General features: G+C 41.7%; 1 protein-coding gene across 1 annotated transcript in view; it reads left to right on the forward strand.

Moving 5' to 3' along the window:
- Positions 1-17,787, forward strand: part of THOC2 (THO complex subunit 2) — a 178,251-nt gene extending 160,464 nt beyond the window's left edge. Inside the window, exons 36-39 of the mRNA XM_088478197.1 lie at positions 6,210-6,361; positions 10,162-10,238; positions 13,178-13,225; positions 16,899-17,787. Of these exons, the coding sequence (XP_088334323.1) occupies positions 6,210-6,361; positions 10,162-10,238; positions 13,178-13,205 (257 nt within the window). The 3' untranslated portion in view covers positions 13,206-13,225; positions 16,899-17,787. The remainder of the gene's footprint in view (positions 1-6,209; positions 6,362-10,161; positions 10,239-13,177; positions 13,226-16,898) is intronic.
- The last annotated feature ends 10,050 nt before the right edge of the window (positions 17,788-27,837 follow it).

Consider the following 27,837-nt stretch of genomic DNA (forward strand, 5'->3'; position numbering starts at 1 on the left):
TCTTTCATCAGGACAGGGCTGTTCTTAGAATGTGCCCGTGCTTCCTTCCCAAGGTGGGTTCTCGTTTCCACCTTAATGAGGAAATTGTGGTCCCGGCCTTTCATTCACCAGACCTCTCGGCAGGTGAGGCTTCTTTGGTCCGTGCTCTGAAAATCCTCGTGGACCGTACTAGTGCCATCAGGAAATCGCACTCCCTCTTCATCTTATATGGATTCCGTAAGAAGGGATGTCCAACTAACGAAATGTCATGCAAAGCCATCTGGCCAGAGTCTATCTTACAGGCTTATACTCAGATGGGCCTACCTGTGCCGGCTACAGTATCTGCTCATTCTACTCGCCCTGTGGGTTCCTCGTGGGCAGCCCGTTTTGGCGCCTCTGCTGAACTGCTATGCAAGGTGGCCACGTGGTCTTATGTCCACACCTTTCTTAGGTTTTATGCCTTTTTTCCTTTGCCTCTCAAGATGCTTCCTTCGGGCACCGGGTTCTCCCCTCAGCTCAGGAGCGTCCCTGCCCTTGAACTACTTTGGGCATCCCCATTGTCTCTGTCACGGCCAGGGTTTCTCGGCATGGTAGTCACCGGGTATTACCTGTGAGTTCGTTATGGCGGGGGGTCTGTGGCAGCGGTGCTGATATTTGGCGAGGGGCATTGGCTGCGCGTGGTTCTGTGCGGGCACATTGTCACTAGGCCTGGTGAGGTCTGGCGGTGTTTCCGTTCCGTTGGCAAGGGCGCCGCCATCTTGCCTGCGGCCATGTGATTCCGGCTGTCCAATCCTGGTATGTCATGTGCTCATTCCAGCCAGTCACAGCGTGGCACTGAGTATTTAGGAGGGTCCAGAGCCTGTCTTCCTTGCCAGTGCAACGTGTTTCTCAGCTGTGGCTGAGAGAGAGTACCTGTGCCTTACCTGCCTGTCTGTTACGCTACTAGCCTGCTCCAGCCTGCTGGATTTAACCTGCACCCTCCACATACCTTTCACCTGCTTGAGTACCTTAACATGCTGTTCCCTGCAACTTGCCTCCCTTCACTCCCAGCTGGACTTCATTACCTCAACCTGCATTTGTTTCAGCTTACCATCCCTGCACTCGTTACAGCTCCATCATTCCTGCATTCAGTTACAGCTCATCATATCTGCACTCTGTTACAGCTTACCATATTTGTTTACTGGACTGTTTCTGCCTGTCACTATCTGGACATTTCCCATTAACCCCCACTACACTTATCAAGTGCACTTTAGTGCTATACCTGGACTTTTTATTTGCCATTCCCATGTCTTCCAAGTCACTTATTAAAAACTCCACTTTTTCATTTGTGTCTGCTTCTATCACCACCCCGGGTCCACAACAAATTCAGAACCTCAGTCTCCCTGTGGAGCCATATGGACCCTGAAGAAGAAAAGGAGAGTTATGGTAAAACTTACCCTTGTTAACTCTTTCATCGAAGTCCACAGGGCACTCACCCTGACGCACCTGGCTTTTCTGGGTTTCTTCTCTTGGTCACTTGTTTCCTTCTCTGTGTGAGAGTGTGATTCTTCAGTGTACCAGTCTTCATTCTCTCCTATGCTGCTACTGCCTTGGGCTTGTTAACAAAACTGAGTTTGCCCTCAGGCTTTGGGCGGGGTATGGGGGGGGGGGGGGGAAGGACCAGAGCATCCTGGGATTGAAAAGTTTTGCTGTTGGTGTCCGGTCCTCCAAGTCCCATCTACACCCCATTGTCTCCCCTGTGGACCCTGTGGACTTCGAAGAAAGAGAGTTAACAAGGGTAAGTTTTACCATAACTCTCCTTTTTTTTATCACTGTCTGGGAATAGCAATGCTGCTGGATCAATCCCAGACCCAGAGTAGCACGGTAAAAAAAATGTTTGCTTTTGCAAAATGTAAATCCAATGTCAGACTGGGTGGGTGGTTTGTAAGGCTTGTCAGGTGGAGACCCCGAGTGCAGCAACATCCGAGAGCAAGTCTCCTCCAGTGGATACGTCTGCTTTGTTGGCTTAAATGGCTGGTACTATGGTTGAGTTATCACAACAATTGGTGGGCCTCCAGGTCTATTTCTTCACTTTTTTTATCCAGGTTCTCGGCGGCTCCCTGTCTTCAGGAGCCTGCTGCATTTGCCACTGTGGGCTTATCTCGTGTTCAGCCCCCAACATCCCACCTATGTTAATCAAACCTCCCTAGGCTCGGAGTTTGACTTGTTCAGTTCAAGGCATGGTGCATGTATCTTTGTTTGAGAGACTACTTGACTCTTCTTCCAGAGGCTCAGGTGAACCATCCAGACACAGTGGCGCTCAAAAAACAGACTTCCAACTGTTATGTAGTTAGGTCATGAATCATCTTCTGAGTATTCTTCCCAATGTGGGGGGACCATCTTGAAGACTCAGAATTTAGTTCTTTTGTCAGTAATGGAGGCTGTCTCTTATGTTATCGTCCTTCATTAATCAAAGCAGTCCGCCATGTGTTGAACATATCTGATGTGGACCTCAAGAAGTGTCCTGTTTCAAACTCAAACATAAACAGCCAGTTGCATGTCCTCCAACTGAGGAGACAAAGGAAATGATAACCACAGGGTGAATCCATCAGGAGTGCAAGTTCCAGATATCTAAATACTTAATCTCTCTCTACCTATTGCCTTCTGCAGACAAATCCAAGTGGGGAATTACCCCCTTGGTAGATCAGTATCCTTGGTATACAAGAGAATGACCATCCCTGTTCCATGCTCTAACCTGGACGAAAACTGGAATCTACTTTGAAGGCACTTTTTGTGGCCACATGGGCTGCACTTAGGCCTATTCTTGTAACTGCGTGGGTAAATAAAGCAGTAGAAAAATGGATGGATGTTTTTGTTGAGGGCGTTCATTCGGGTACTGCCAGGACTGATCTTATCCCTCAAGTCAATCGCATAAAGAAATCTGCGGCCGTTAACGCAGGCCTTGTCTGCTCAAAAATTTCTGGTTAGCGAACGCTGAATCCAAGCAGTCCTTAGAGTCTCCACCTTTTTCCAGAGAGATTTTGTTTGGGCCTGACCTGGGTGATACTATTGCCACAGCTACGGGTGTTAAGTTATTTTTTTACCCTCTTTGTCTTCCATGCCCAGACCTAAGTATTCTTCAGGCCCTTTCTTTCACTTCTTCCAGGCCTCAGGTAAACAGATTCAGTGGATCCTGAGAACAAGCAAAAAACGTCCTCATAACTGGTTACCCATCCACGAAGAGGATTCTACATTGGGGGGTCGTCATCAAAAATGTTAAACAATTAGGCTTCAAACTTGTTCCAATGCCAGGGTCAGGAATATCCTCTCGGTTGGATACAAGATAGAGTTTTTGGGCCCTCCGAGTCTTCTGGTCTCCCTAGAAGAGACTAGCCTTAAAAGGGGCAGTAGACTGTCTCCTGTCTGCAGTAGTCATCGACCCAATACCAATGGGACAGAGATCAAGAGATTTTTGCTCAAACCTGTTTGTAGTACCAAAGCCAGATGGCTAATTGTGTCCCATCCTGAACTTTGAAAGTCTTGAATATTAAATTACATTTTCAGAAATTAAAAATGGAATCTCTTTTCGATCAGCGATCACCAGCACGGAGGCCGACAAATTTCTGGTATGCATCAACTTTCAAGATGCTTATTTACATTTTATTTATTATTTATTAACAGTTTCTTATATAGCGCAGCATATTCCGTTGCGCTTTACAAATGGAAACTTTTATAGAACAAAACAGGGTAATAACAGACAGACATAGAGGTAAGAGGGGCCCTGCTTTCAAGCTTACAACTTGGGAACCACATCAATCCTACCTTCAATTTGCGATTCAGATTGCCTACTTCCAGTTTCAGGCCCTTCCCTTTGGACTCTCCTCTGCTTTACCAAAATATAGCAGTACTTGTGGCCCACCTTCAAACCTTGAGAGTTTCAATCCTCCCCTACCACGACAATCTCCTAATACATTCCTCTGCCAAGAAAGCACTTTTCTCTCAAGTATAGTTTTTGTTTTCAGAATGTTTTTCAACACGTCCTTACAGAGGAGCTTTCTCCCACAGGACAAGATCTCATAGCATTGATACGTCTTGTTATCAAAAAACGGTTGATCTCAATCCATCTGTTCACGCGCCTGTCAGGAAAGCTTGTCTCCTTTGAGGCAGTTCTGATCAGCAGATTCCACATACTATCTGGAGTGTAATGCCACAGCCGGGGACCCTTTCACAAGGTCCCAAGAGTTCACCTAAGAAAAAAAGGCTTTTTTTTTTTTTTTTTTATATATATATATATTTTTTTAGATTATTTTTTTTAACTCAGTTTCTTGCAATCAGTCTAGGGGGTCACTAAGTTTTGTCCCTGTGTTTTTTTTGTTTTGTTCACCTGGTTCGTTTTCTTCTGCATGCGTTTTGGTTTTCTCTCCATTCGGACTTGTTCATGTAAAACATAGGCAGTTGCATCAATACCTGTTCTTACACCCAGTGTGGGTACGGGTGGGTTGCCTTGTAGGTGGGCATGGCCTCACAGCCCAAACCCCTGTTTTTGTCACTCCAGGGGTGCCAAAATTGCGGACTTCCCCCGGGGACCTATTGGTTTTGCAGTGCCGGCTCTCACTGTATCTTGAGCCGAGTGTAATGCTACAATGCAGCACCCGGCTCCTGTCACTGAGGAGGAGTCGGCACTTTGGTCTCACCCCTCGGCAGGTGACACCCGGGTGCAGTCCGCACCACCCTTGTGTCGCCATTGAACTGAGGCACTGTTGGAGGTGGAAAGGTTTAGAGGAAAATAAGCTTCTGTTCAGCTGATTAACTATTTATGTGCTCAACTACACCCAACCTCTACACCCAGTCAACAGTGTCCCCCAGTTGGAATTTGGGAAATTGATTTTGAGTACAAACATTTTTTTTTTTTCTTTTATGCGTTCCTAATATCCACTCTAGAGGGTCTTCTACTCCCATATCCCATGGAAGCTAAAGAACGCTGCACTTACCTGCTGGATATGCATCTGTACCTTTTGCATTGAATGTGGGTGTGATTTGAGCCAGTGTCTCTTTTCTGTTACCACGGATAATTCTGACCAGACACCGCTGGTCATGGCCTCTACGCTGTCCACGGTGGGTAGTATTACTGGTACACAGGTGACACCGTAGATTGAGCAATGTTGAATGTCCACACAACTTCAGAAATGGCATGTCCCATCCGTCGGACACCCACTATCGTGCCCCGTTCAAGCTCTGATAATTTGCGTCACCTTGCCATGAGTAGCCTAGCCAGTGTTCAAACTGACTCATGAGCTGTCAGATTAAAACTGATGCAGTTCCTGGCATTTCAAAGATGTCATAGTACACTGACACCACCTACCATTTACCTTTACATGGTGCTATCCCATGACTTTTGGCACTTCAGTATATATATATATATGCAAAGATATGTTTAAGCCATCTGGCCGCGTCAAGGTGTCTACCGGAGGTTCCTAACGCTACATGATAATACCCCCCTCTATGGGTCATTTGATTGCATACTGTTATGCCACATGATAATAGCACATAATTTAAAATTATCTAACTTGAGAACTAACTAATCTGGAGGTACCCCTAAATCCTCCAAATGGCACTACAGGAACCAGCACACCATCCAAATGCTGGTCCCATCCATGCCTCTCAGAACAGTAGTATAAAATGGTGACTGCTCAGATCAACTTAATGCTCTTTCACAGGTACATGAAAAGGGAGGGGCTTAATCTGGATAAGAACCTGTTTTACAGAAAAGCGTCGGGTGTTGCTATTTTTGGGTGCTTTTTGTTCATTTACACATTGTCAATTTTCGATATGGCAGCAAATGGCGAGCAACCTCCAAATAATTACTTACATTCCCGAACATCATTACCACAATATTTTTTTAGGATGGTTTTGATTTTCTTTGTTTTTTGCAAGATCTACTGTTCATAAACTGCAGCAGAAGGTTTTTTTTGTTTTGTTTTGTTTTTACTGTTAACAAATCACAGTAATTGAGTTCTCAGCTGTGCTATACAGACCACTCATTGCAACATTATTCAAGGGCTTTTGCTAAGATCTATGTGAGGGAATTAGGCTGGTGCTTTGTATAGATGAACATATAAATTCTGTTACATTTTTCAAATGTAAATTGTGATGACCTTAGTTGATACTATTGTTGTATTGAAAAGCATAGAATTTGTGTACTAAATTCCAGAGATTATAACTGTTTTATATCTGTATCACAAATGTTTTAGGTGGTTCCTCAAAACACAGTAAAAGTGAGAGTCCATCAGATTCCCCACACTCAAATGAGAAAGACCGAAACAAATCAAAATCTTCAAATAAAGAAAAGGGGGAGCTTGTAAAATCAGAGAAAATGGAGAAAAGTTCATCCAGCAGCAAGAAGGTACAGAAATTATATTTTAATTCATTTAATCTCTTTATAATCACATGTACTTCGCATCATGGGCCTTGCTAGTCATGGGCATAAAGGGGCCCCCCCTTATTCTTTTCTACAGTCCCACTGATTTTGTATCATAGCTATAGGGCAGCTTTTCTTGTGCCAGCTGTCACTGGAAGCTAGTGAACACTGCCAACTGAGAAGGTGGAGGTTTCCACAAGGCTCCTACCATAAGCTCCTGCATTCTTCTTCAGTTTACGTGTATCACTGAACACCAGACTCTACTTTAGTTATAACACTGTTTCTAGCGTCAGCTATAAAAACAAAAACACAGGGTGAAAAGAGCCTGGTGTATTTTGACACTACACTAAAGCTTGATTTAAGGTATATTCCTTAGATTGCACACTCCCCGATAGAACATGTTCTCATAATGCACATAATGGGCGGAATTCAATTCTCTCCAGCCCCTATCGCGTCCGACGGAGCTATTCTATTCTTGCTCCTGTCGGGCGCGATCAGCTGCCAAGCGCTACACTTCAGCTTGCAGCCCCTGGGGGATGAGAGCTGAAATGTGCGAAAAGTGACATGTTTGGGCGCCCAAACATCACTTTTCGCGATCGCGCCCAGCACTTTGGTCGGTTTTAGCTGCTTTACGCGGCTAAACCTGACCTCTATGGGCGCGATCAGCGTGAAATTCTGGCACAATTGAATAGCGGCCCGCGATCTCCTGTCACTTTAGACGGGAGATGCGGGCCGCGAAATCAATTGAATTCCGCCCAATGTGTTGGGATGTGACTAACTTTTTTCCAGTTACCATGCTTCTGAATGTGATCCATCCCACATATCAATTCCACCCCAACTGTCTGTGAATTTGTACCCTTCATTGTGGTCTCATTAGTAATTGTTTCAAAGTGGGACCCCTACAGTATGATAACATTCTACTAAAAGATGCGATCCTTGTATCCTAGTGGGTGGTAGATCTTTCGATTTACAATTATTTTGATAGTTACCAGTTGAGCTTTTTCCCTTTCCACATCAGAATTGATAGGTATAACCCAAAGAATTTGTGGTATGGGGGTCCATCCTTTAAAGCTGCAGGATGATGGCTTGCTGCAAAAGGTTGTGTTTTTGTTTCGGTCAGCAGCTTTTCGGTAAAGCGTTGTACCTAGTGAGTTATTGGTTCGAAAACTAGTGACATCTAGTAACTTGGTACTATCAGCTTGTATATTGCTGGTGAATTTAGTCGCGCTATACAACTTGTTCAAATCTCTTACCATGAGGTCAAAAGTCTCCATAATATCTGACCATGACACAAACTATATGGTCTATAAACCTGTTTATAGTGTAAACTTCTGGGACTATATGTGGGAAATGTGATTTGAGTCTCAAATCTCACTAGATAAATGTTTGCATATTTCATGGTTTACATTATTGGATAACAAGCGGTGCCACGTATACCTACCCTGGGTATTTTGGGAACCTAACATTACCGCTGTTTTTCATTTAATGAGTTCTGAATTGAAGTAAAGTTTTCTGAGTGTTAGATAAAAACTTACTGAATCACCAAAAATACACTGTTCCCTGATGTGCTACCCACATAATAGTAATTATATTAATCAAACACCAATAAAATTACCCCTAAAGTTTTATCGCCCAGCTTTATCTGGTATTAGCATACCAGATATACTTCTGAGGTTTGAGCCATGGTCTGATTAACCGGGCATGAATTTTTGAAGGGCTTGCCGCCCACCCTTGCCGACTCCCAGGGCCTTACTTTCTACAAAAAGTGCAAAGCAGTCTGTCATCTAACATACAGCATTCATTTTAAATTACGTGTGTAACTATCCCATCTGGATTAGTTAGTCAATTATCTGTTTATTATGTTTTAATGGATAAAAGAAGCTTTTTAGGTGTGTGTGTGTGTATATATGTATATGTGTGTGTGTGTGTGTATATATGTATTTATATATATATATATATATATATATATATATATATATATATATATAGTGTGTGTAGAAAGGGAAAGGCGGCACTCACAGGTCTGATGAAATGAAAAAAGAATCAAACTTGACAACTGTCTGCCTTGTTCAACGTTTCTGTCTCACATGACTTTTTCTTGCTGTTTTTCTTGTGTCCTTTTCGCATCACTTTTGCGAACGAGTAGACTCATTTGTAAGTAAAAACTTGCACAAAAAGACGCTCTGCGATACCACATCACGGCACACCTACCCACTGGGGTTTATTTTCTGTTAGAAGCCAATTAACATACCAGTATGTTTTGGGGGTTTGGGAGGAAACCAGATGGAACCTAAGCAAAGAATTTTAGGATTTAATTAGGCGCGTGCAGCTACAATACAGCACTTGGCACGGCACAGCACTTAGGGTAGCTCTGGGCTTTTTAGGATTTAATTAGGCGCGTGCAGCTACAATACAGCACTTGGCACGGCACAGCACTTAGGGTAGCTCTGGGCTTTTTAGGATTCAATAAGGCGCGTGCAGCTACATACAGCACTTAGGGCAGCTCTGGGCTTTTTAGGATTCAATAAGGTGCGTGCAGCTACATACAGCACTTAGGGCAGCTCTGGGCTTTTTAGGATTCAGTAAGGTGCGTGCAGCTACATACAGCACTTAGGGCAGCTCTGGGCTTTTTAGGATTCAATAAGGTGCGTGCAGCTACATACAGCACTTAGGGCAGCTCTGGGCTTTTTAGGATTCAATAAGGTGCGTGCAGCTACATACAGCACTTAGGGTAGCTCTGGGCTTTTTAGGATTCAATAAGGTGCGTGCAGCTACATACAGCACTTAGGGCAGCTCTGGGCTTTTAGGATTCAGTAAGGTGCGTGCAGCTACATACAGCACTTAGGGTAGCTCTGGGCTTTCTGATCTTTGTTCGCAGCCCCATAGGGCGCAGGGGTGGGGCAAGTTCTTCTGCCATTGCCAGTGTTTCTACGCCATTGAAACTCTAACTCTCCACCCTCCCCCTAATTGTATTGACCCCCTCTTATCTGTAGTAAGATATCATGAATAAATCCATTTTGATTCCATGATGTAAGAAAATAAATAGTATACATTCCAGTGACAATTTTCACTTTCTATGTCCACTTAAAATATAGATTCTTTCCGGTAAAAACCGATGAAACAGTGCAACAAAAATGTAATTTTGTTTGGTTAGACCTATTGAGTTGTGATTTTTGCCAATATTAAACCACTATCAAAATGAATTTTAAACCTTCTTTAAATGCGCATGTTTCTTTGTGTTTTCCCCATATGGTGTCAACATCTACAGTTAGTAGCATAGTGGTCTCTAAGCCGTTCTAGTTATGGGGCGTCTTTTGTGCTCTTTTACGCTTGGATCCTCACAACAGGATCTCCTACTATTTTGTTTGGCAAGGACTTTTGTTTCATGAGATGTAGTGTTGTCTGTATTTGTAGTCGGCTACGTGCTTTGATTCTGCTTGCTTTATAAGCAGCCAATGTTAAACAAGTGTTAACGCATTAAATATTTAAGCCAAACAAAATGAACATGCAAATTCACTGGATTAGTATAATGTGAACACACACCAAAAAGATGAATAGGCATTTAATTTATGTGTATAGGACTTTTTCCTATAGAGCTTTCCTATAAACATCTTTACTGTGAAAGCTTGCATATTGAATGGGGCTCCTTATTCCAGCATTAAAGCAAAAACTGACTCTAGAGCCTAAAAATGTAATTGTCTTGTTTCATTATAATACCCTTATTAGCTCACTTTCCAGAACATGGAGCAATCTAAGCAAAAATGTCCTTTGTTCTTTTCTAACAGGAATCCAGACATGACAAGGAAAAATCTGAGAAGAAGGAGAAACGAGAGAGCGCAGGAGGAAAGGAGGAGAAAAAGCAATATCCTTTTATGTGTATGACACTGGACATTTCTGGGCTCACAGACTGATGCAATGTTGCATTCATTGTCAGATTGCTCAGTTGTTGATGTGTATGGGGTATATGGATCATTCCCTCTGACTTATAACATAAAGCCAACATGCGCTTCATTTTGCACTGGTGATTTTCCATAGTCCTGTGCAAACCGAACCGTTTTTCTATTTGTTCTAGTGTTCTGTGTAAATTCGTTGCCAGCAAATTACTACATTTCTCCCAGAAAAAAGTATGTACATGTCAAATGATTTTCTTTCTAACCCTGAGGAAGTGTCTAGCAATTCCAATCATGCGTGCAAAGCAGAAACAAAAATCAATTATACCTATTATTATTTTCTGCTGTGTATGCACTACTGCAAATTACACCTCTGCTCTAATGATAGAGAAAACAGACGTGAATGGACCTTTATTTTATAATCCAGATATGAGTCATTCATTTGTCATTGTATTTTACATAACTTAAGCTGTATTTCACGTGAAAGTAGATGTGTACCTTTACTTATTGTTAGATGGTCACCTTCTTAATTACATAGTTTGGGCTTTTAATGAGTCGTCTTTTACTCCATTATTGCTCAGTGCACAAAGCCTGAAATAATTTTTTTTTCCCCTCTTCTGGGAGAGAGCACACACTGTACTGCACTCTTCTGTGAGCAATAGATTGTGCTATGTTCTCTCCTGAGCTGGGATCCTCTGTAGCTCACAGCTCTCCTGCTGTTAGGTCTATGGTGCATGAGACAATAGCACATAAAGACACACGATACAGATGCTTCCGCATTCACCTATCTTCAAGTCGCCATGGACTTTGCAACTTAGAATTAGTGTTTTGGTATGGCTAAGTACCTAGTACATTATAAAGGAACTAAGACATAGACGAAAAAGTAGCAAAATTAAAGAAAACATACATAATCAAGAGTAAATAGGCAAGACCGGTCCGGTACAGGGGACCCATGCTTTGTGACTAAAGAAAAAACAATCCTACGTGCCTAGTACACTAACAAATTTAGGTACAAAATTGAGAAAAAAGTGCACATCACAGGAATCACGCCTGGTGTCGTGAGCATAAAGGATAGGTGTACAGATGTGTCCTCATACATCTAGCCTCAATACGCCACGCGGCGCTACTTGTCTGGCGTGAGTGAGCCGCCAGGTCCTGTGCTACTTTGCTAGTGCCGGGCGTCTTATTTTCGAAAATGTGTCTAATTCACACTAGTGTGCACCAGTAGACTGTGCTGATTAATTTGATGTGCAGCACCTGTATATCTGTGTGCATCTGAGTCTGTGTATGAACCACAACGGAACTTGGAACGAAACTGCTGTTGCCGCTACATTGTAGCACTTCGTATACAGATTCAGAGACTCAGTGCACACACTAATATACAAGTATTACATATTGCATAATCAGCAAAGTCTGCAGGTGCGTCCTAATCGCATTGCAGCAACTTCAGTTTCAGCAAAAAAAAAAAAAAAAAAACGTCCGGTGCTAGCAGAGTCTCACGGGGTCTGGCGTGCCAAGAAGGCTTTTTTAATGAGACTTCAGCAAAGATGTGTAAGGACACATCTGTATGAGGGCATATTTGTATCACTGTATTTACTTGTTTCTGATCATATATACACACATACATACAATATAATAAAGGGTCTAGCACAGACGTGCACAACTAGTACAGGAAGAACATTTTACTTGAGTGCCACTCATACAGACCTGCAGAAACACCTGCATAGTCCTGTTAGTAGGTGTATCTTTTGCCTCAGTGCTTGTGCAAATCCCTTTGATGATTTGTTATAAATCAATTTGAAAACAGGAGAGTATCTCTGGTGCTGAGAAGGGTACTTTATAGATCAAAACTTCTTTGTGATACTTCAGCTTATGTAAAACTAGTACCTTACTCTCCATAAATGGGAGCATAGCAATATAGGACTGTTAAAGGTATTGTCAGCACAATTAAGTGGTCAAACAAACACCCTCTTACCCAAATAAAGGATGACCCAACAAAAAATAAACAATAATCAAATGATTTATTAGTTAGATTAATGGCATCATATTACAACTCGCTATTGTCGTGGATAGACAAAATGTAGAATTACAAAATTATTTTCAATATTGTAGACAACAATGGTTAAAGGGATAATTAAAATACAAATTTAAAATGACACGACCACAAGTTAAAAATGAAGCCTAAAAAAGTAAAGAATAAAAGAAAAATTAAATCAAAATTGCAATGCTTTTCACAGCACCTGCCTGCTTGAATTCATTCAATGTTGCCTGAGGAAGCAGGAGGGTTCTGTGAAACGCGTCGTTCTCCTTTGGTCGCAGAGATTGGCGTCGCCCTTACATTCATTTTTACATTGTTATAAATCACACGCATGTGTTGCTGAGGTGGTCACATCTCCAGATATGAATATGGCCAGATATACAATATTTTTAGACACTTAGGGGTTTATGTATCAAGCAGTGAACCAATGGAGAAGTTGCCCATAGCAACCAATCAGCTTTGAAGTAGCATTTATCAAGTACAGTCTATAAAATAATAGGTAGGAGCTGATTGGTTGCTGTGGGCAACTTCTCCGCTGGTCCACTTCTCCACGCTTTTCACGGCTTGATATTAATAATTTATGCCCATTTTGCCCACAACTCATGAGCGTCTGCCGTATTCCGCACATTGTTATAATGGAATTTATGGGAAATGGAAAGCCTGGTGATAGATGCTTTCTAACATAACTATAAATCTGATAGATTTTGAAGCTAGTGCATGAAAAATTCCCCACAGGGTTTTCCCATTGCAAATGATGATAATAATAGCGATGTCTTGGTGTTTACCCTATCCTCAAAATCTGTAATGTACACAAGTTTGTGAATGCACAATATATGTAACCTATCCATTTATTTTTCTTAATGAAAGCTTTACCCATAAATCTTCAGACAAGCACAGATAATGAATTCTGTCAATATCAAGGTAAGACCTATTTTTAATTGTTGCTCCATACAAAGAAATAACCATCATTTCCAATTTAGAAATTAGGCCACGTCCGATTCACTCAAACCATACCACTCAAATGTCTCCCCTGACATTACTATGGCCCACCACACCATTCCTTTTCCCTTTTGTATGTTCAAATGCTGAATTATTTTCTGTAAGCTTTTTTCTTAGCTGTTATAGTAATATGGGCTTGTCTTGTACGTGATGTGCTTAAGATTCCCCCAATACAATTTCCTTAAAATAAATGTTTACACATGGGTTACAGAAAATACAAAAGTTGCATAGCTGGTGGTGAGGTGATAGAAATCTTTCAGTTCAGGAATGCCATATTATGCTCCGTTACAAAATGTGAGGAATAGAGACTGCACGCGTTGCTTCTACTACATTCCTTTCTAAAATAAAAAGTGGAAGCCTTTTCGTTTCATTGTGCCTTGTAGAATAAGTTACAGCACATGACTGATCTTGTACTAGGGTCTTGCAGAGGTGACTCGGGTTGGTGGTCCAGTACCAAATAAAATTATTTTTAGTCAGTGTGATAGGCAAAACCAGTGCTAATGACTGCCAGTCATAATATATGTGGCCAAGAAGAAGTGCAGCCCTGTCACCCACCACATAACTGAACCTAAGGGTGACATATAAGCACAATTTACTTCATTTAATGTTTGCTGAATTTCTCAATGAGAAACTTGTGCCGTGGAAAAAATACTGATGCCCTAAGGCGCCATGATTTGAACAATTTATCTCTGACCAAAAAGCAACATTTCCTGGACACTGACTTCAGTCGATACATTATTATCACTCTGTACTATGTTATTTCCTCTTTAGCTAAAGCTGTGAGAATGTTTCATGGGCTGTGCTTGCTCTCAGGGATACTCCTGAAGGTCTCTGAGTCCTATCTTTAGCAAAAAAATAATTAAATTAAAAAAAAAAAAAAAAAAAAATATATATATATATATATATATTCTACAAACTGCATTTTCATCTTTGCCAATTACAGTAATTTCAACCAAACTTGAACCCTAATGCTGCTATAACACTCTGCATTCCTTGATAGTACTGTCAGTCTACCGAGATCTCTTGAATAGCTTTGGTTTAGGACACTGTATCACCCACCTACAGATGTCCGCATACACCTAGCCTCCTTGCACATTAACCAGCCCTTCTAGGTGCGCTGTGGCATGACTCAGGAGAGCCGAGCTGCATTTTGTGCGTCTTTTTACCTTCAAATGTGGGTGTATTTGTATGTGTTAATGTCACGGCTGCTAACACTGTAACGTAGTATTTCACATGCAGATACACCCGCAGTCACACACAAGACATAAGCATGCAGATACACCCGCAGTCACACACACAGGACATAAGAATGCAGATACACCCGCAGTCACACACACAGGACATAAGCATGCAGATACACCCGCAGTCACACACACAGGACATAAGCATGCAGATACACCTGCAGTCTCACACACGGAACATAAGCATGCAGCATATAATTTGAATCATCAGAAGCTGCTTATGCATTCTATTCACACCGTTGTGCGAATAAGATGCATTTGAAAGTACAAAGTTGCATGAAAAGGCCCTTGCCGCTACCAAGTCACACGGCACTCACGCGTTGTGTAACGCGACTTTGTAGCCTTAGCCTAGTATAGCAGAAAGCCTTACTGGCATCCTTAACTGGCAGTATTTTGAAATGCTAGGTTGGGTTCTTTCTGTGCAACATTCACAAGAGTATACCTGGCACTAGTCCACAAAACATTAAAGCAGTCTGACATCAGCCAGATTTGGCTGTCTTTAATTTTTAATCACATAATAAATCTCCTGCAAATACAACTATTGAATAAACCTTGTTTTTTGTGTTGCACATCAGTGGGTTTTACTAGTATGTGTCTGGAAAGCTTTAGTTTAAATATTTATATGTCACACCTGCTCTGTGGTATCTGCAGGCAGCAGTTCATATAATATTATTGCTACAAGGGACTGATACAGATCATTAAATTGTAGTTCCTCATTGGATATATTGCTGTTATGTCCTGAAGCTGGTGGGTACTAATATCATTTGTAAGGAAACTGATGTCAAGATCATAATGTACAACATGTGTTAACAACAAAACAAGCTCTTGGTAAAGCAGAGTTTATTTACAGTTCATGCTATATTGGCCTGAAGGAGGGCACAACAATTCCCGCTAGATAAAAATTGGTGCCTCCGTATAACACAATGAATATTATCCATTCTAATTCCTCTAAGCATTGTTACATTGTGATTGTTTAGACTCTGAGAAAAGCATGAAAACCAATAGCACACTGTTTCCAAAAAAATGCATGCTGATTAAAAGCCCACTGAATTCCAACTTTATCTAATTCTGATGTCCTAAAGTAAGCAACCTTTGTCGTTGTTCACTTGGGGAATCAGTTTCCCTTTTATTCATTTGGAGGTTGTCTGTCTGGCCAGTGATGAGACAAAACACTCTGACGCTGCAAAGAACTGAACTTTTTGTGCTTCAGGGTCTCCTGATGCCAAACCTGCAGTTCTATATTGTCGGACTAAGCTAATTTCCCAAACTCATTCCTCAAAGAGCACTAACAGTGCATGTTTCCAGGTTTCCTCACCGAATTACAACTGAAATAATTAGCTCCAGCTGTGGATTTTATAACATGTCAGCCAGTAATGAAAACACCTGTGCACCAATTAGGAAAAATGGAAATCATGCACTGTTCGTGCTCCCTGAGGAATGAGTTTTCCAAACACTGGCCTTATGGCGCATACACACTTAGCGATTCTCTCCATGAGCGATATCGTTGAGTGTTTGCCGGGGCTCAATGTTGTTAACGACATTGAGCCTATTCACTGAATGATATCATTAACGATATCGTTCAGTGACGTCTCCGGCAGCATCCCTGAACATGCACAACCTGGTGATATCGTTAACGATCTGCGGGAGTGCGCATCGTTAACGATATTTTGCATACACATTGGATGATATTGTGAACGATAACTATATCGTAATCGTTCACAATTTCGGCTAGTGTGTACGCGGCTTTAGCTTTGAATATGATGCATTTCTAAAGATAATGAAAATAAGCATGTACTATTATAGAAATGCACAGTTCTGCTAAATTTTAATTTTGCATTACATGGTTTTAGAAAGTATATGTTAATATGTATATTTTATATACTGCATATGGGTATACTTAAATGCATACAAATAGTCATACAGTACATGATGGCTCTGCCAGTGGAACTACATGTCATTGCTGGTGTTTTGTAGAAAAATGAAGTTCAGATATTTTCTAAAAGGGTATATCTGTGTGCACAAACAACTTTATTGTAAAGCCATTCTACCATGCCCCAGCTCGCTGTGTAAATGATAGAATATATTGATCTAGGGCAGAGGTTATTAAGCCATGTCACTCCAGCTGTTGTGAAACGGCAAATAACCCTGTATTACAGGACATAAAGGTGTGACTTGTAGTTCCACAATAGATGGGGAGAGTCGCCAATCTCGTGGTTAAAATGAGAAAAAAAAACTGTGTGTCTGAAAAATATATATATGTGTGTGCATATAAACACACACGCACATAATGTTGTAAAACGAGTGTTTCTTTCTGACAGCTGACATTACGACATGTATTTCTCTTCTCTCCACAGAATACAGTTTGAAGTAATACATGGGATCCAGCAGTGATGTCTAAAATGGAAGGTTACGAGCTGTGACCAGATGTGTATTTTCCACAATATTGATTGCACATATAATGAAGAGAGGGCCCATTTGCATCTCCTTAAATTATTCATTTATTTGCATTCTATGCTTTTTTTTTTGTTTGTTCTTTTTTTTTTGTTTATATAATTTTCCACCCTCCAGTAAATGTTCAGGTTGTGCATTACTGTATTTTAAAAGTGTTGCTGGTTTCTTATGCATTTATTTTCAGTACATGGCTGAAAGTGTTTACCTATTCCCTAATTTTAAGCACAATGTGCTGCAAACAGATAATTGCCACTGTGCAGATGAGGTTCCATTTTGTGTGTACAAAGTTTCATTAGGTCGTCAGAATACTGCCTAAGACTTAGCGATTATTTGCAATATAAAATGCATCCTTTTTAATTGTTGCAACCAGAAATAAAAAGTTACTCAACGTTTTTTGAACTTACCTCATTTAAACTCAGTTTTATTTATTGCTTGGCCTTGTAAGTAAGACATGTGGGAGCACAGTTTTCATGCTAATAAAATGGGAATTGTTTGTATATTGTGTAAGTCATAAAATATCTGTTGAAGAACAAAGAATCAGAATAAGGACACATTTTATTTCTCAAATGTCCCTAACCACAATTGTTTTGTCATAATGTTTTTAAATTAAAGGGACAATTAAATGCTCCCCAGATAAATTAGGGTTCAATTATACAACTTACAGGAGCTTTGTATCGCCGAACTTTAGTCTGAAAAGTTTCAGACTTTTTTAAAGAAATTTTTAACTGCTGAATTCTACCAGTGTAAGCTTTTTTTTCTAAATAAACAATAGTTTTCTGAATGGGTCGTAAATCATTGTGTGTATCGTGCCTTATTGTATATTAATCAGTTTTACTGGCTAAATAACATATGAGTATGCAAAGCTGGGGGAGATTGCAGATGCCGAGCATCTTGGCATAACAATTTTATTTTCATTATACTCATTCTTAAGGGGACTTTACAATGAAAGCTATTCTCATTTTAGAAGAATATGTACTAAATATATTCTTGTTCCTTACTGGAAGATTACAAGTATGCAAACTTGCAATGTGTGACCTAATGTGGTCAGTGTTCCTGAGCCTAATCTGTGCTGATGGAGTTTTGATCTTTGGAGCCATATGGCAACATTTAATATGGACTATTTGCTTTACTAACCATTAAGAAAGCCTAGAATTCAAACTATAATATGTACATTTTTGTGATACATATTTAAGGTGGAGGTTTTTTGTTTTTTTTAACATTTAAATGCCCTGTTGAACTAGTGTAACTTCTGTACAAGTGAAATTATACATTTTATTTTTACTTTAATCACTAATTAACCATGATGTACAGCCATGGGCAAAAGTCTTTTGAGAAAGACAAGTATTGGTAGTGTTTTTAGACCTTTTGTCAGGAGTGACAATGGTATACTGAAGTAAAATTACAAGCATTTCAAAAGTGTAAAAAGGCTTTTGTTAACAACTACATTAAGTTTATGCAAAGAGTCAATATTTGCAGTGTTGACCCTTCTTTTTCAAGACCTCTGCAATTCGCCCTGGCATGTTGTCAATCAACTTCTGAGCCACATACTGACTGGCCACCCATTCTTGCCTAATCAATGCTTGGAGTTTGTCAGAATTTGTGGGTTTTTGTTTGTCCACTCGCGTCTTGCGGATTGTCCACAAGTTCTCAATGGCATTAAGGTCTGGGGAGTTTCCTGGCCAATGGACCCAAAATGTTGATGTTTTGTTCCCCGAGCCACTTAGTTATCACTCTTGCCTTCTGGCAAGGTGCTCCATCATGGTGGAAAATGCATTGTTCCTAACCAAACTGTTAATGGATGATTGGGAGAAGTTGCTCTTGGAGGATGTTTTGGTACCATTCTTTATTCATGGCTGTGTTTTTAGGCAAAATTGTGAGTGAGCCCACTCCCTTGGCTGAGAAGCAACACCACACATGAATGGTCTCAGGATGCTTTACTGTTGGCATGACACAGGACTGTTGGTATCACTCACCTTTCCTTCTCCGGACAAGCGTTTTCCAGATGCCCTAAACAATCTGAAAGGGGAATCATCAGAGAAAATAACTTTACCCCAGTCCTCAGCAGTCCAATACCTGTACCTTTTGCAGAATATCAGTCGGTCTCTGATGTTTTTCCTGGAAAGAAGTGGCTTCTTTGCTGCCCTTCTTGACACCAGGCCATCCTTCAAAGAGTCTTTGCCACACTGTGCGTGAAGATGCACTCACGCCTGTCTGCTGCCATTCCTGGGTAAGCTATGCACTAGTGGTGCCTGATCCCGCAGCTGAATCAACTTGAATCATCCAGGCGCCTGCTGGACGTTCTTGGGTGCCTTGAAGCCTACTTCAAGAACTTCAAGGAGAGAGGTTCAATAGTTGTGATGATCTGATAAATGGTTGATTTAGGTGCAATCTTAATAGCAGCACTATCCTTGCCCGTGAAGTCCTTTTTGTGCAAAGCAATGATGACTGCACGTGTTTCCTTGCAGGTAACCATGGTTAAGAGGAAGAACAATGATTTCAAGCTCCACCCTCCTTTTAAAACTTCCAGTCTGTTGTTCTAACTTAATCAGCTTTACAGAGTCATCTCCAGCATTGTCCTCATCAACACTCGCCTGTGTTTACGAGAGAATCACTGACATGTCAGCTGGTCCTTTTGTGGCAGGGCTGAAATGCAGTGGAAATGTTTTTGGGATTATAGGCCTGTTTCAGCAAGGAACGCAAAGGAGAGAACGTATGCATGATGTTTTTGCACTGTTTTTGCATCACACTGCACATGCACGAACTAGCCAGTGCGATCGTATTATGGTACGCAGACCCCTCCGAAAATGATTGACAGGAAGTGCCGTTTGTGGGTGGTGACTGGGGGTGGTCAGGCAAACGCAGGCATTATAATGCCGTTATAGGGGCGGTCATAATTAAGGCAGTGCGGCGGCATATGCAGCCATGCTGTAAGCTGTGCACAGGACAAAATCATGCGCAGGTCAGGTCAACCACTGTTGTGCGTATGAGTCCGATGGTTCTCGATGTTACTGATATTTACTCTATCTTGCATACTGATCAGGCTGTGATGGGCGGCTTAATATGGGGCTGAGCGTCTGCATCTCGTGCTGCGGTCTCCATGCGTAAGCATTTATTAGCAAATATTCTCGCAGCGGACAGGTGCGTGTCTGCTAGCATGTGTTCCTTGCTGAATCAGGCTCTAAATTCATTGTCATGGCAAAGAGGGACTTTGCATATACTCCAGAATGTCATGGAGTGATCAGATGAATTGCAAATTGCCATAATAAAAACTGAAGCCGCAGACTTTGTGAAAACCAATACTTGTGTCATTCTCAAAACTTTTGGTCATGGCTATACAGCACCTTACAAATTTATCCTCATTTGTCCTTCATTCACTAGGGCACAGGTTCTCAAACTCTGTCCTCGGGACCCCAAACTGTGCATGTTTTCCAGGTCTCACAGGATCACAAGTTAAATAATTAGCTCCACCTGTGGATCTTTTAAAATGTGTCAGTGAGTAATGAGTACACCTGTGCACCTACTGGGTGGCCTGGAAAATGTGAACTCTGTGGGGTCCTGAGGACTGAGTTTGAGAACCACTGCACTAGGGGGCACTGGAGTATGTACAGTGGGGTAAAGACTGATAATGAGTGGAGCCTGTCAAATTAAAATTCTTCAGAATTGTAGTTTGCTCCCACCCCTCTATACCCCACCTGACTTCAGTTAGTGCCAAGGGAACTGGATGACTTTCCAGGGCTGTCCTAAGCCATTTTTCTTCATTTATATTTACTTTATATTTCTTTTACTTCAACAGGCAGACTGCATGCTACGGCAGTCTGCTTGCACCATGGGAGCTGCCGGAAGGCCCTGCCACAGCTTACTGCGGCTTGTGTCCAGGTCACCACATGCCCACCGTGCACCGGCCTTCTAGGCAGTGGTAAGTATATCCCAACCCTCCTTAAGTAGCAGGGTGGGTGCTCTACAAGTCAAGGGTCCAACAGGCGTGATGCTTATTTTAATGCAGCTCCCTGGACATCCTGTGCTGAGTGACCGGGCTGCCCCAAGGCTCTTGTGCAGCTGCACCATGACAATTGCTGCTGGCCCCAAGCTTATTGTAAAGTATATTAATGTCTATCTGACAGGCAGACTCCGTCCGCGGTGCTCAGCTCCTGCTTCCCGCCGGTCGAGAGTGTTAGTGTCTCTGCTGTATGCAGAGCTCACTGAGTGTCCTGTAGAGCACCTGTGCTGCAGCTCAGCCTTGACCACGCTGATTTGCTCTCCTGCCCGGCCTTAACTGCACATTGCGGGCAGCTGCTAAATTATAGCTTAGCCAAGCACCCAGCTCCCGCTCCCAACACAGACAAACAGTGGCAGGTGGGGAGTTTTACTGGGGTGGTACACCTTTCAAATCTTAACCTAGGTGTCCTAAGGCGAGCTAAGGGAGGACAGAAACCTCCCGTGGAGCACTTTGCACTTTTACATGCACTTTGACCTGTTAATCTCCATAATCGGTGGATATCCTTTATTAAATCATGCAGTTTTTTTTTTGCTTAGTTCCAGGCGGGTTAGTTGGACCGCCAGTTCCCCGGCACTCAGCCCCTCCCTGCTGCTCCAGATATCAGCCGTAGTTGGCAGTGATGCTCAGTTCATATCTAGGAGACTAGCGCCTGCTTTTTTCTTAGTGCCTCCAGGGACATATAGCCTCTGGTAAAGCAGCAGCCATGTAGATAGCCATGGCCTCTTATTTATTTGAGTGCCTTATGGACTGGTGCTTTTAACAGAGACAGTGGAAGTAATGCTGTAGGGTGGGGCTTAGCGTCGGTTCCCTACATTAAGTTGCCCTCGGTCTGTGCCTGCGCTGGGAGCCGTCCTTCAATTTCAGTTGGGCTCCCGCTGTTCTCAACCTGCCTCCTACATGCCTGTGCTGCAGCAGATAGCATAATACGCTCTGCAGTACAGGTGTTTCTGATTAACTACGCTCAGCCTATTTTTTATAAGCAAAATTAGTGCAGTGGTTAGCATAATTACTCTAGAGCAGCTACATACATTGCCTCCAATACATGGGTTTTCAGTTCAGGTCTCAGTTTGGATTTTGGTAATCAGCTGCTTGTTTCTGAGTAGGTAGCCTTTGCAGGTGGTTAGTTGTCGTTCAGACTATATAACAATATAGGTACCACTACTATGGGGATTTATACCATTTTCCAGTGTTCCATGATCTAGGAAATTCATTAATTCTGACGGGCATATATACACAAGCTACTGCTGTTAACTTACTGTGTTGGTTTAGGTATTCACATTATCACCATAAATACAGATGGAAAGTCACAGGTTCTAGGTCCAATGAAGTGTATCTCTAGGTATGACTTGGAACAGAATTTATATATATATATATATATATATATATATATTATAGTATAATGTACGAGGGTTGTCCAAAAAGTAATGCCTAAATGCTCATGACTCTAAAATAATACGCAACATTAATTTGAAACTTTCAGTTTGTAGTTTAATATGTCTGCTAGCTATATATGTATTTTTGTTTAGGTAGTCCAAGAAATACCATGGAATCCAAGATGAAACAAAGAGCCATCATTGAATTTCTGGAAAAAAAAAAGGCTGCCGTGCTACAGAAATCCACAAAAGACTGGAAAAAGTGTATGGCGAGCATACAATTGACTATAGCAATGTCAGAAGGTGGATGAAGTTTTTTCAATCGGGAGAATCGTCCATGTGCAACAAAGCTTGTGGTGGCAGACCATCAACTGCAGTGACAGCAGAGAACCAACACGAAGTCGATGCCATGATTCAGAAAGACCGTAGTGTGACCATCAGACATATCAGTGATGAACTTGAATGTAACCATGGCACTGTAGAAACACTAATCAATTATTTGGGATATCGTAAAGTGCGTGTGCTAAATGGGTTCCAAAGCAATTAACCAAGGATCATAAGGCCCAGAGGATGGAAGTGTGCAATGACCTTTTGATCAACTTTGAAGCCAACCCTGAGATGTTTTTGGAAAATGTCATTACAGGAGATGAGACCTGGGTATTCCTTTATGACCCAGCAACAAAGGCACAATCAAAACAATGGAAACACCCAAGTTCACCTAGGCAAAAAAAGTTTAAATCAAAGCGATCTGTAAACAAAGCTATGGCCACATTCTTCTGGAATTGCCGAGGTGTTATTCTCATCGATTACTTGGAACCAATCCAATCAATCAACAGTTATCAATACATTGCACTTAAGAAACTGAAAGAAGCCATCCGCAAAAAAGTCAACAATTCCACTGTCAAATGTCCTCTTACACCACGACAATGCCAGACCTCACACTTCGATGGCAACATCTGCGGCCATTGCCAAAATGGGGTGGGCAATAATGCCACATCCACCATAGAGTCCTGATTTGGCCACATCTGACATTCATATGTTTGGCACTCTCAAATACTGTCTCCGGGGTCAACATTTTGAAGACAGAGGTTGTTAAAAATAATCATACTTTCTTAGGTCAAACACCAACAACTGGAATTTTTCCAAAGTGGATTCACAGCTTGGGTTGAGAGGTGGAGAAAATGTTTGAGGGCAGATGGTGAATATTTTGAGTAGAGTCATTTTGTTACTAAGACTTCAAAGTATTTTACTGCAAATTTTAAAATCTGTATCTATAATAAAATTTGAGTTATGAGCATTTAGGGATTACTTTTTGAACAACCCTCATATAAACATAAATCTTCAAAGTCTGTGTTTGTTAGTGCCTAGAATAATCCCACTCCTTTAATCTGAAAAAAAATAATAAAAACAAGGGTGCCTCCTAGTGCAGTAATTGTGAAAAGAGGGCTATAAGTGAACCTGTACTAATGTGTAACAGCTTATCTCAAATCCATAGTGAAGGTCCTCATAGGATCACTGGCATCAGTAGCATTTTTCACAGTTTTAATAGGAATCCATAAAAATAGACATAGCATAACATAGTTTAGATTTTTAGAGCTTCAGTAATAAAAAAATAATTTGTGTTTTATCTCTAATGTGGTACAGGCATTATCTGAAAGTTGTCTAGGTGGAACTATGTCCTCTCCTCTAGATTCCTCAAGGTTGTTGACAAGCCTAATGCCAGCTAGGAGTTATATCGGACTATCACTTACCATAATTCGTTTCATTAAAGATAACCAAAGCAGGATAATCTATATCTTGAATAAGGTGTATAATGATACCTAAAAAGCTTTTCCTAAATCTTCTGGAGTCATAGTAATAGATAAACAAAATATCATGACAATCTCCCTAACATGTCTCCAAACTACCACATAATATTTGTATAGGTAAGCTAATTCTCCCAAAGTATAAAAAGAACCATAAAACCTCAAACCCGGTGATTGCCGGAACCAGAAGTTGTGCCGCAACAAATTATGCATTCCCCCTGTATCGGGACCTTAATTCAATGTAATGTGACGGCCGCCGAACTGGAAGTATCTGGACTGTGGCGTGCAGGGGATACATCAGCCCATCAGGTAAGTATATTCAACCAAAAACATGGCCGCCAAACTGTAAGTATTCGGACATCATAACAGTGGGGATGCTACCTTTAATGTAAACTTGTGGGACGGATCAGCCGGGTGCCGTACTGCCGGAAGTCACACAAATGCATCTATATATCACCATGGTCACTCATTGGGAATTATCAAAATGAATCGAGAGCCATAGCCCATACAACATATCTTGCTTAAGGGCAATCGCCAGTATATCCATGTAAATGATTATATATAGTACATGTACTGTAAGTGTGCATATATTACAGATATACATAAAATTACACTTTTAAAAACTAGCACCTCTATGTGCCTATAAGGAACTTAAAGGAGAAAACATTTATACCAACGCAGACTACCTATCTATAATACCCGTAATTAAAAACATACAAGATGATATACATATTTTCTGAAACATACAAGATAATACAAATATAGGTTGGGAAAAATATTCACATCAATGAGTACACAATTTTTTAAAAAAGGTATACAATTTATAGAATAGGTGCAATCTCATACAAATCATTCAAACCCTTGGGCACAAGGGTATTTAATTGAAAGATACAGTACATCGCTCACTGCGAGAGGAGATTTGCTACATCCCCTCCTCTATCCCCTATTTTCACATGTTCAATCGCTAGGCAGGTGAGACCCTTAGGATCTGCATTATGTGTCTCTACAAAATGTCAGGGAACTGAATGATTAGTTACTGTTTATTTCTCCTTTTATGCTCCTGCACTCTGGTTTTGAAAGGTCTCTTAGTTTTCCCTACATATATAAGGTTACAAGGACACCGTAATGTATAAATCACTGAGCACGCATTACAGTTGATAAAACTACATATAGGGAACATAGCTGTTTTCTTCAGGGTCCATAGGGATCCACAGGGATACAATGGGGATAATGTGGTTGGAGAAATCCAGGCACCAAACAGTTAAACTTTCAGCTCGTTTGCACTGTATCCGACCCAGATTTGTTCATGAAGACATGTCTATATTTAGGTCGTTGTCCTCATTAATGCCTACATGAAATGGAGCAGCAATATAAACTTTCTTCTTCGGGGTCCATAGGGATCCACAGGGATACAATGGGGATAATGTGGTTGGAGAAATCCAGGCACCAAACAGTTAAACTTTCAGCTCCCAGGATGCCTCGGGTCCTCCTCCATATATATATATTCCCCACACCTAGCCACAGGCCTTCAGTTGGTTGTTTAGTGCGGTAGGATTCAGACACACCTTTGTAGCGGGACTGCTCAGGCAGTCCTAAGTTTTTATTTTCAGGTTTTATTTTCAATGTTTTTGGGTTGGCAGTACTGAGCGTCTGAATTAAGATGCATAAACTGTGACTCCTAACTCCGCTGGGCCGCAACACCAGCTGGTGATTCCGGCGGGTCTCGGCTGAGTATGCTAGCAGTGATGCTGGTACCCGGACCGCAACAAGACACATGGAAATGTCAGGTAAGGTGATTCCTCGCAGGGGAATCGCGTGTGGCAGTCCTTGCTTCCGGCGTAGGAGATTCACCTGAAGCCGTTGCAGTCAGGACCCGGAGAGTCCGCGTCCTCACTAGACCATCGGGACCTTATCGTCTGATGCCAGGGATCGGCAGCAGACACTTCTGCTGCCATGAGGCCAGCGTACCCGGTCGGTTGATGTAGCTTAGGGGAGGTAGGCGCTCCCCCGGCAGCACCGACCCAGACGCGGTCCCATCAAAGGTTTTTGTGCGTCTGGGTCGTTCCTGCCCGCCTCATGTATATGAGACCACGAAGATTCACAGTCCACTATCTGTGCGCTGCTGTAGCTGTTGGTCGCAGGAGGTTTTGTTTCTCCCTGTATACCTTTCCCATCTGTCAGGTATGTAGTGCTCTATCCTACCAAGCATTGTGTTTTGAGTAGTTGATTCAGAGCCCATTGCAACAAAATTGCGTATGCATTGTATGTGACTGTTTGCTAGCTGCTGTGTTTATACTGCCTTTTATTTCTGACTGTCAGTTTTAGCGATCACTGTTTTTCTCCTAATCCCTCTGTTCCAGGTGTGTGGGGGTTTTCTTATACTTCACATTTAGGACCCTATTCAATTAGAAGCGAAAAGCCAAGATCCGCAAAAAAGTATCGCTGATTGTGACTTTTTGCCAGGCGGAAACTTATCTCTGTATTCAATTCCATCTGCTTTTCGCGTATGCGAAAATGCAATGTAATAGGCGAAAAAGATTCGCCTATGAATAGGTGGAGAAAAAAAGTGCAAAATTGCTATTTAGGAGTGCAAAGGTGGGGAAACCACTCAGCACTCTTGGAACAGCCCCCCAAAGGATAATTGCATCAATAAAAACCCTAACAAAAACTGAGGATTACCCCAAAAAAGCACTTTGAAAAAGGGGGGGTACAAACTTAAAAACTAGCGAAATAGACTTTTGGGGGAGGTCTGCAAGTTTGGGTGAGGTGTTTTTTTGATTGCAGGTGTATGCTGAAGGTGCACTTTTTATGTTTCTTAAAACGTCACTTTGGCAACTTTGTAATATGTTTGCACCCATTTTCAAGTACCCCAAATTTTACAGGGCTACTTATTTTCTCAAAAAAATACTGCTTTATGCCATTCTTAACCACTTGTGCAAAAACGCTAATTAGTGTTAATTGTGCTAATTTAAGTACCCCAAACCATTTCATTAGGGCTAATTGGGCACTACTACATTGATCCCCAATGTTTCTTCATCTTTTTTTGGGGGGGGGGGGGGTTGAGGCTGATTTCCCCAATTCACACACCACTTTTCGCCTGTTCTGCCTTTGAGTTGCTCCGTTTTACATCTTTTTCAATTGAATAGGGTGGGTATGTTTCCGCGGCTAAATGACACGATATAGGCGAAAACTCCGGCAGGCAAAACTTTATCGCATACGCGAAACTAATTGAATATGGGCCTTAATTTTGAATTGTGAAAGTTGTCACATTACATTGCCTTTGAAATTGATATGTCAATAAGTATAGGGAATCAGGAGGAGTAGCCCCATGTGCTGGTTTCATGTAAAGCCTGATTAGCGGGCTTGTCCTCTCAGGACTTGATTAAGGATGGTTTGTGTGTTGTTTGTTTATAAAGAGCCACCTCACCAGTCCAGTAAACCAGTCCCTGTACAAGAGCCATCTTGGGTGTCTTCCTTGTCTCAGGTTATGAAGCAGTTTGTGGATTGTATGGCTACTCCCATAATGCCTCCTTGTATGGGGTACCCACAGCATGCTACAGATGGGCCCAGCTAGTTTATTGCTCATACCGCCCCATTCAGGCCTCTGTGTCGTGTCATGGAACACTTTGTGAAAGCTGTACTGTGGCGTACCGTGGTATTCTACAAC

The sequence above is a fragment of the Taudactylus pleione genome, unplaced genomic scaffold (genome assembly GCF_031769625.1).
Source record: "Taudactylus pleione unplaced genomic scaffold, aTauple2 ptg000211l, whole genome shotgun sequence".
NCBI classification, from domain to species: Eukaryota; Metazoa; Chordata; class Amphibia; order Anura; family Myobatrachidae; genus Taudactylus; species Taudactylus pleione.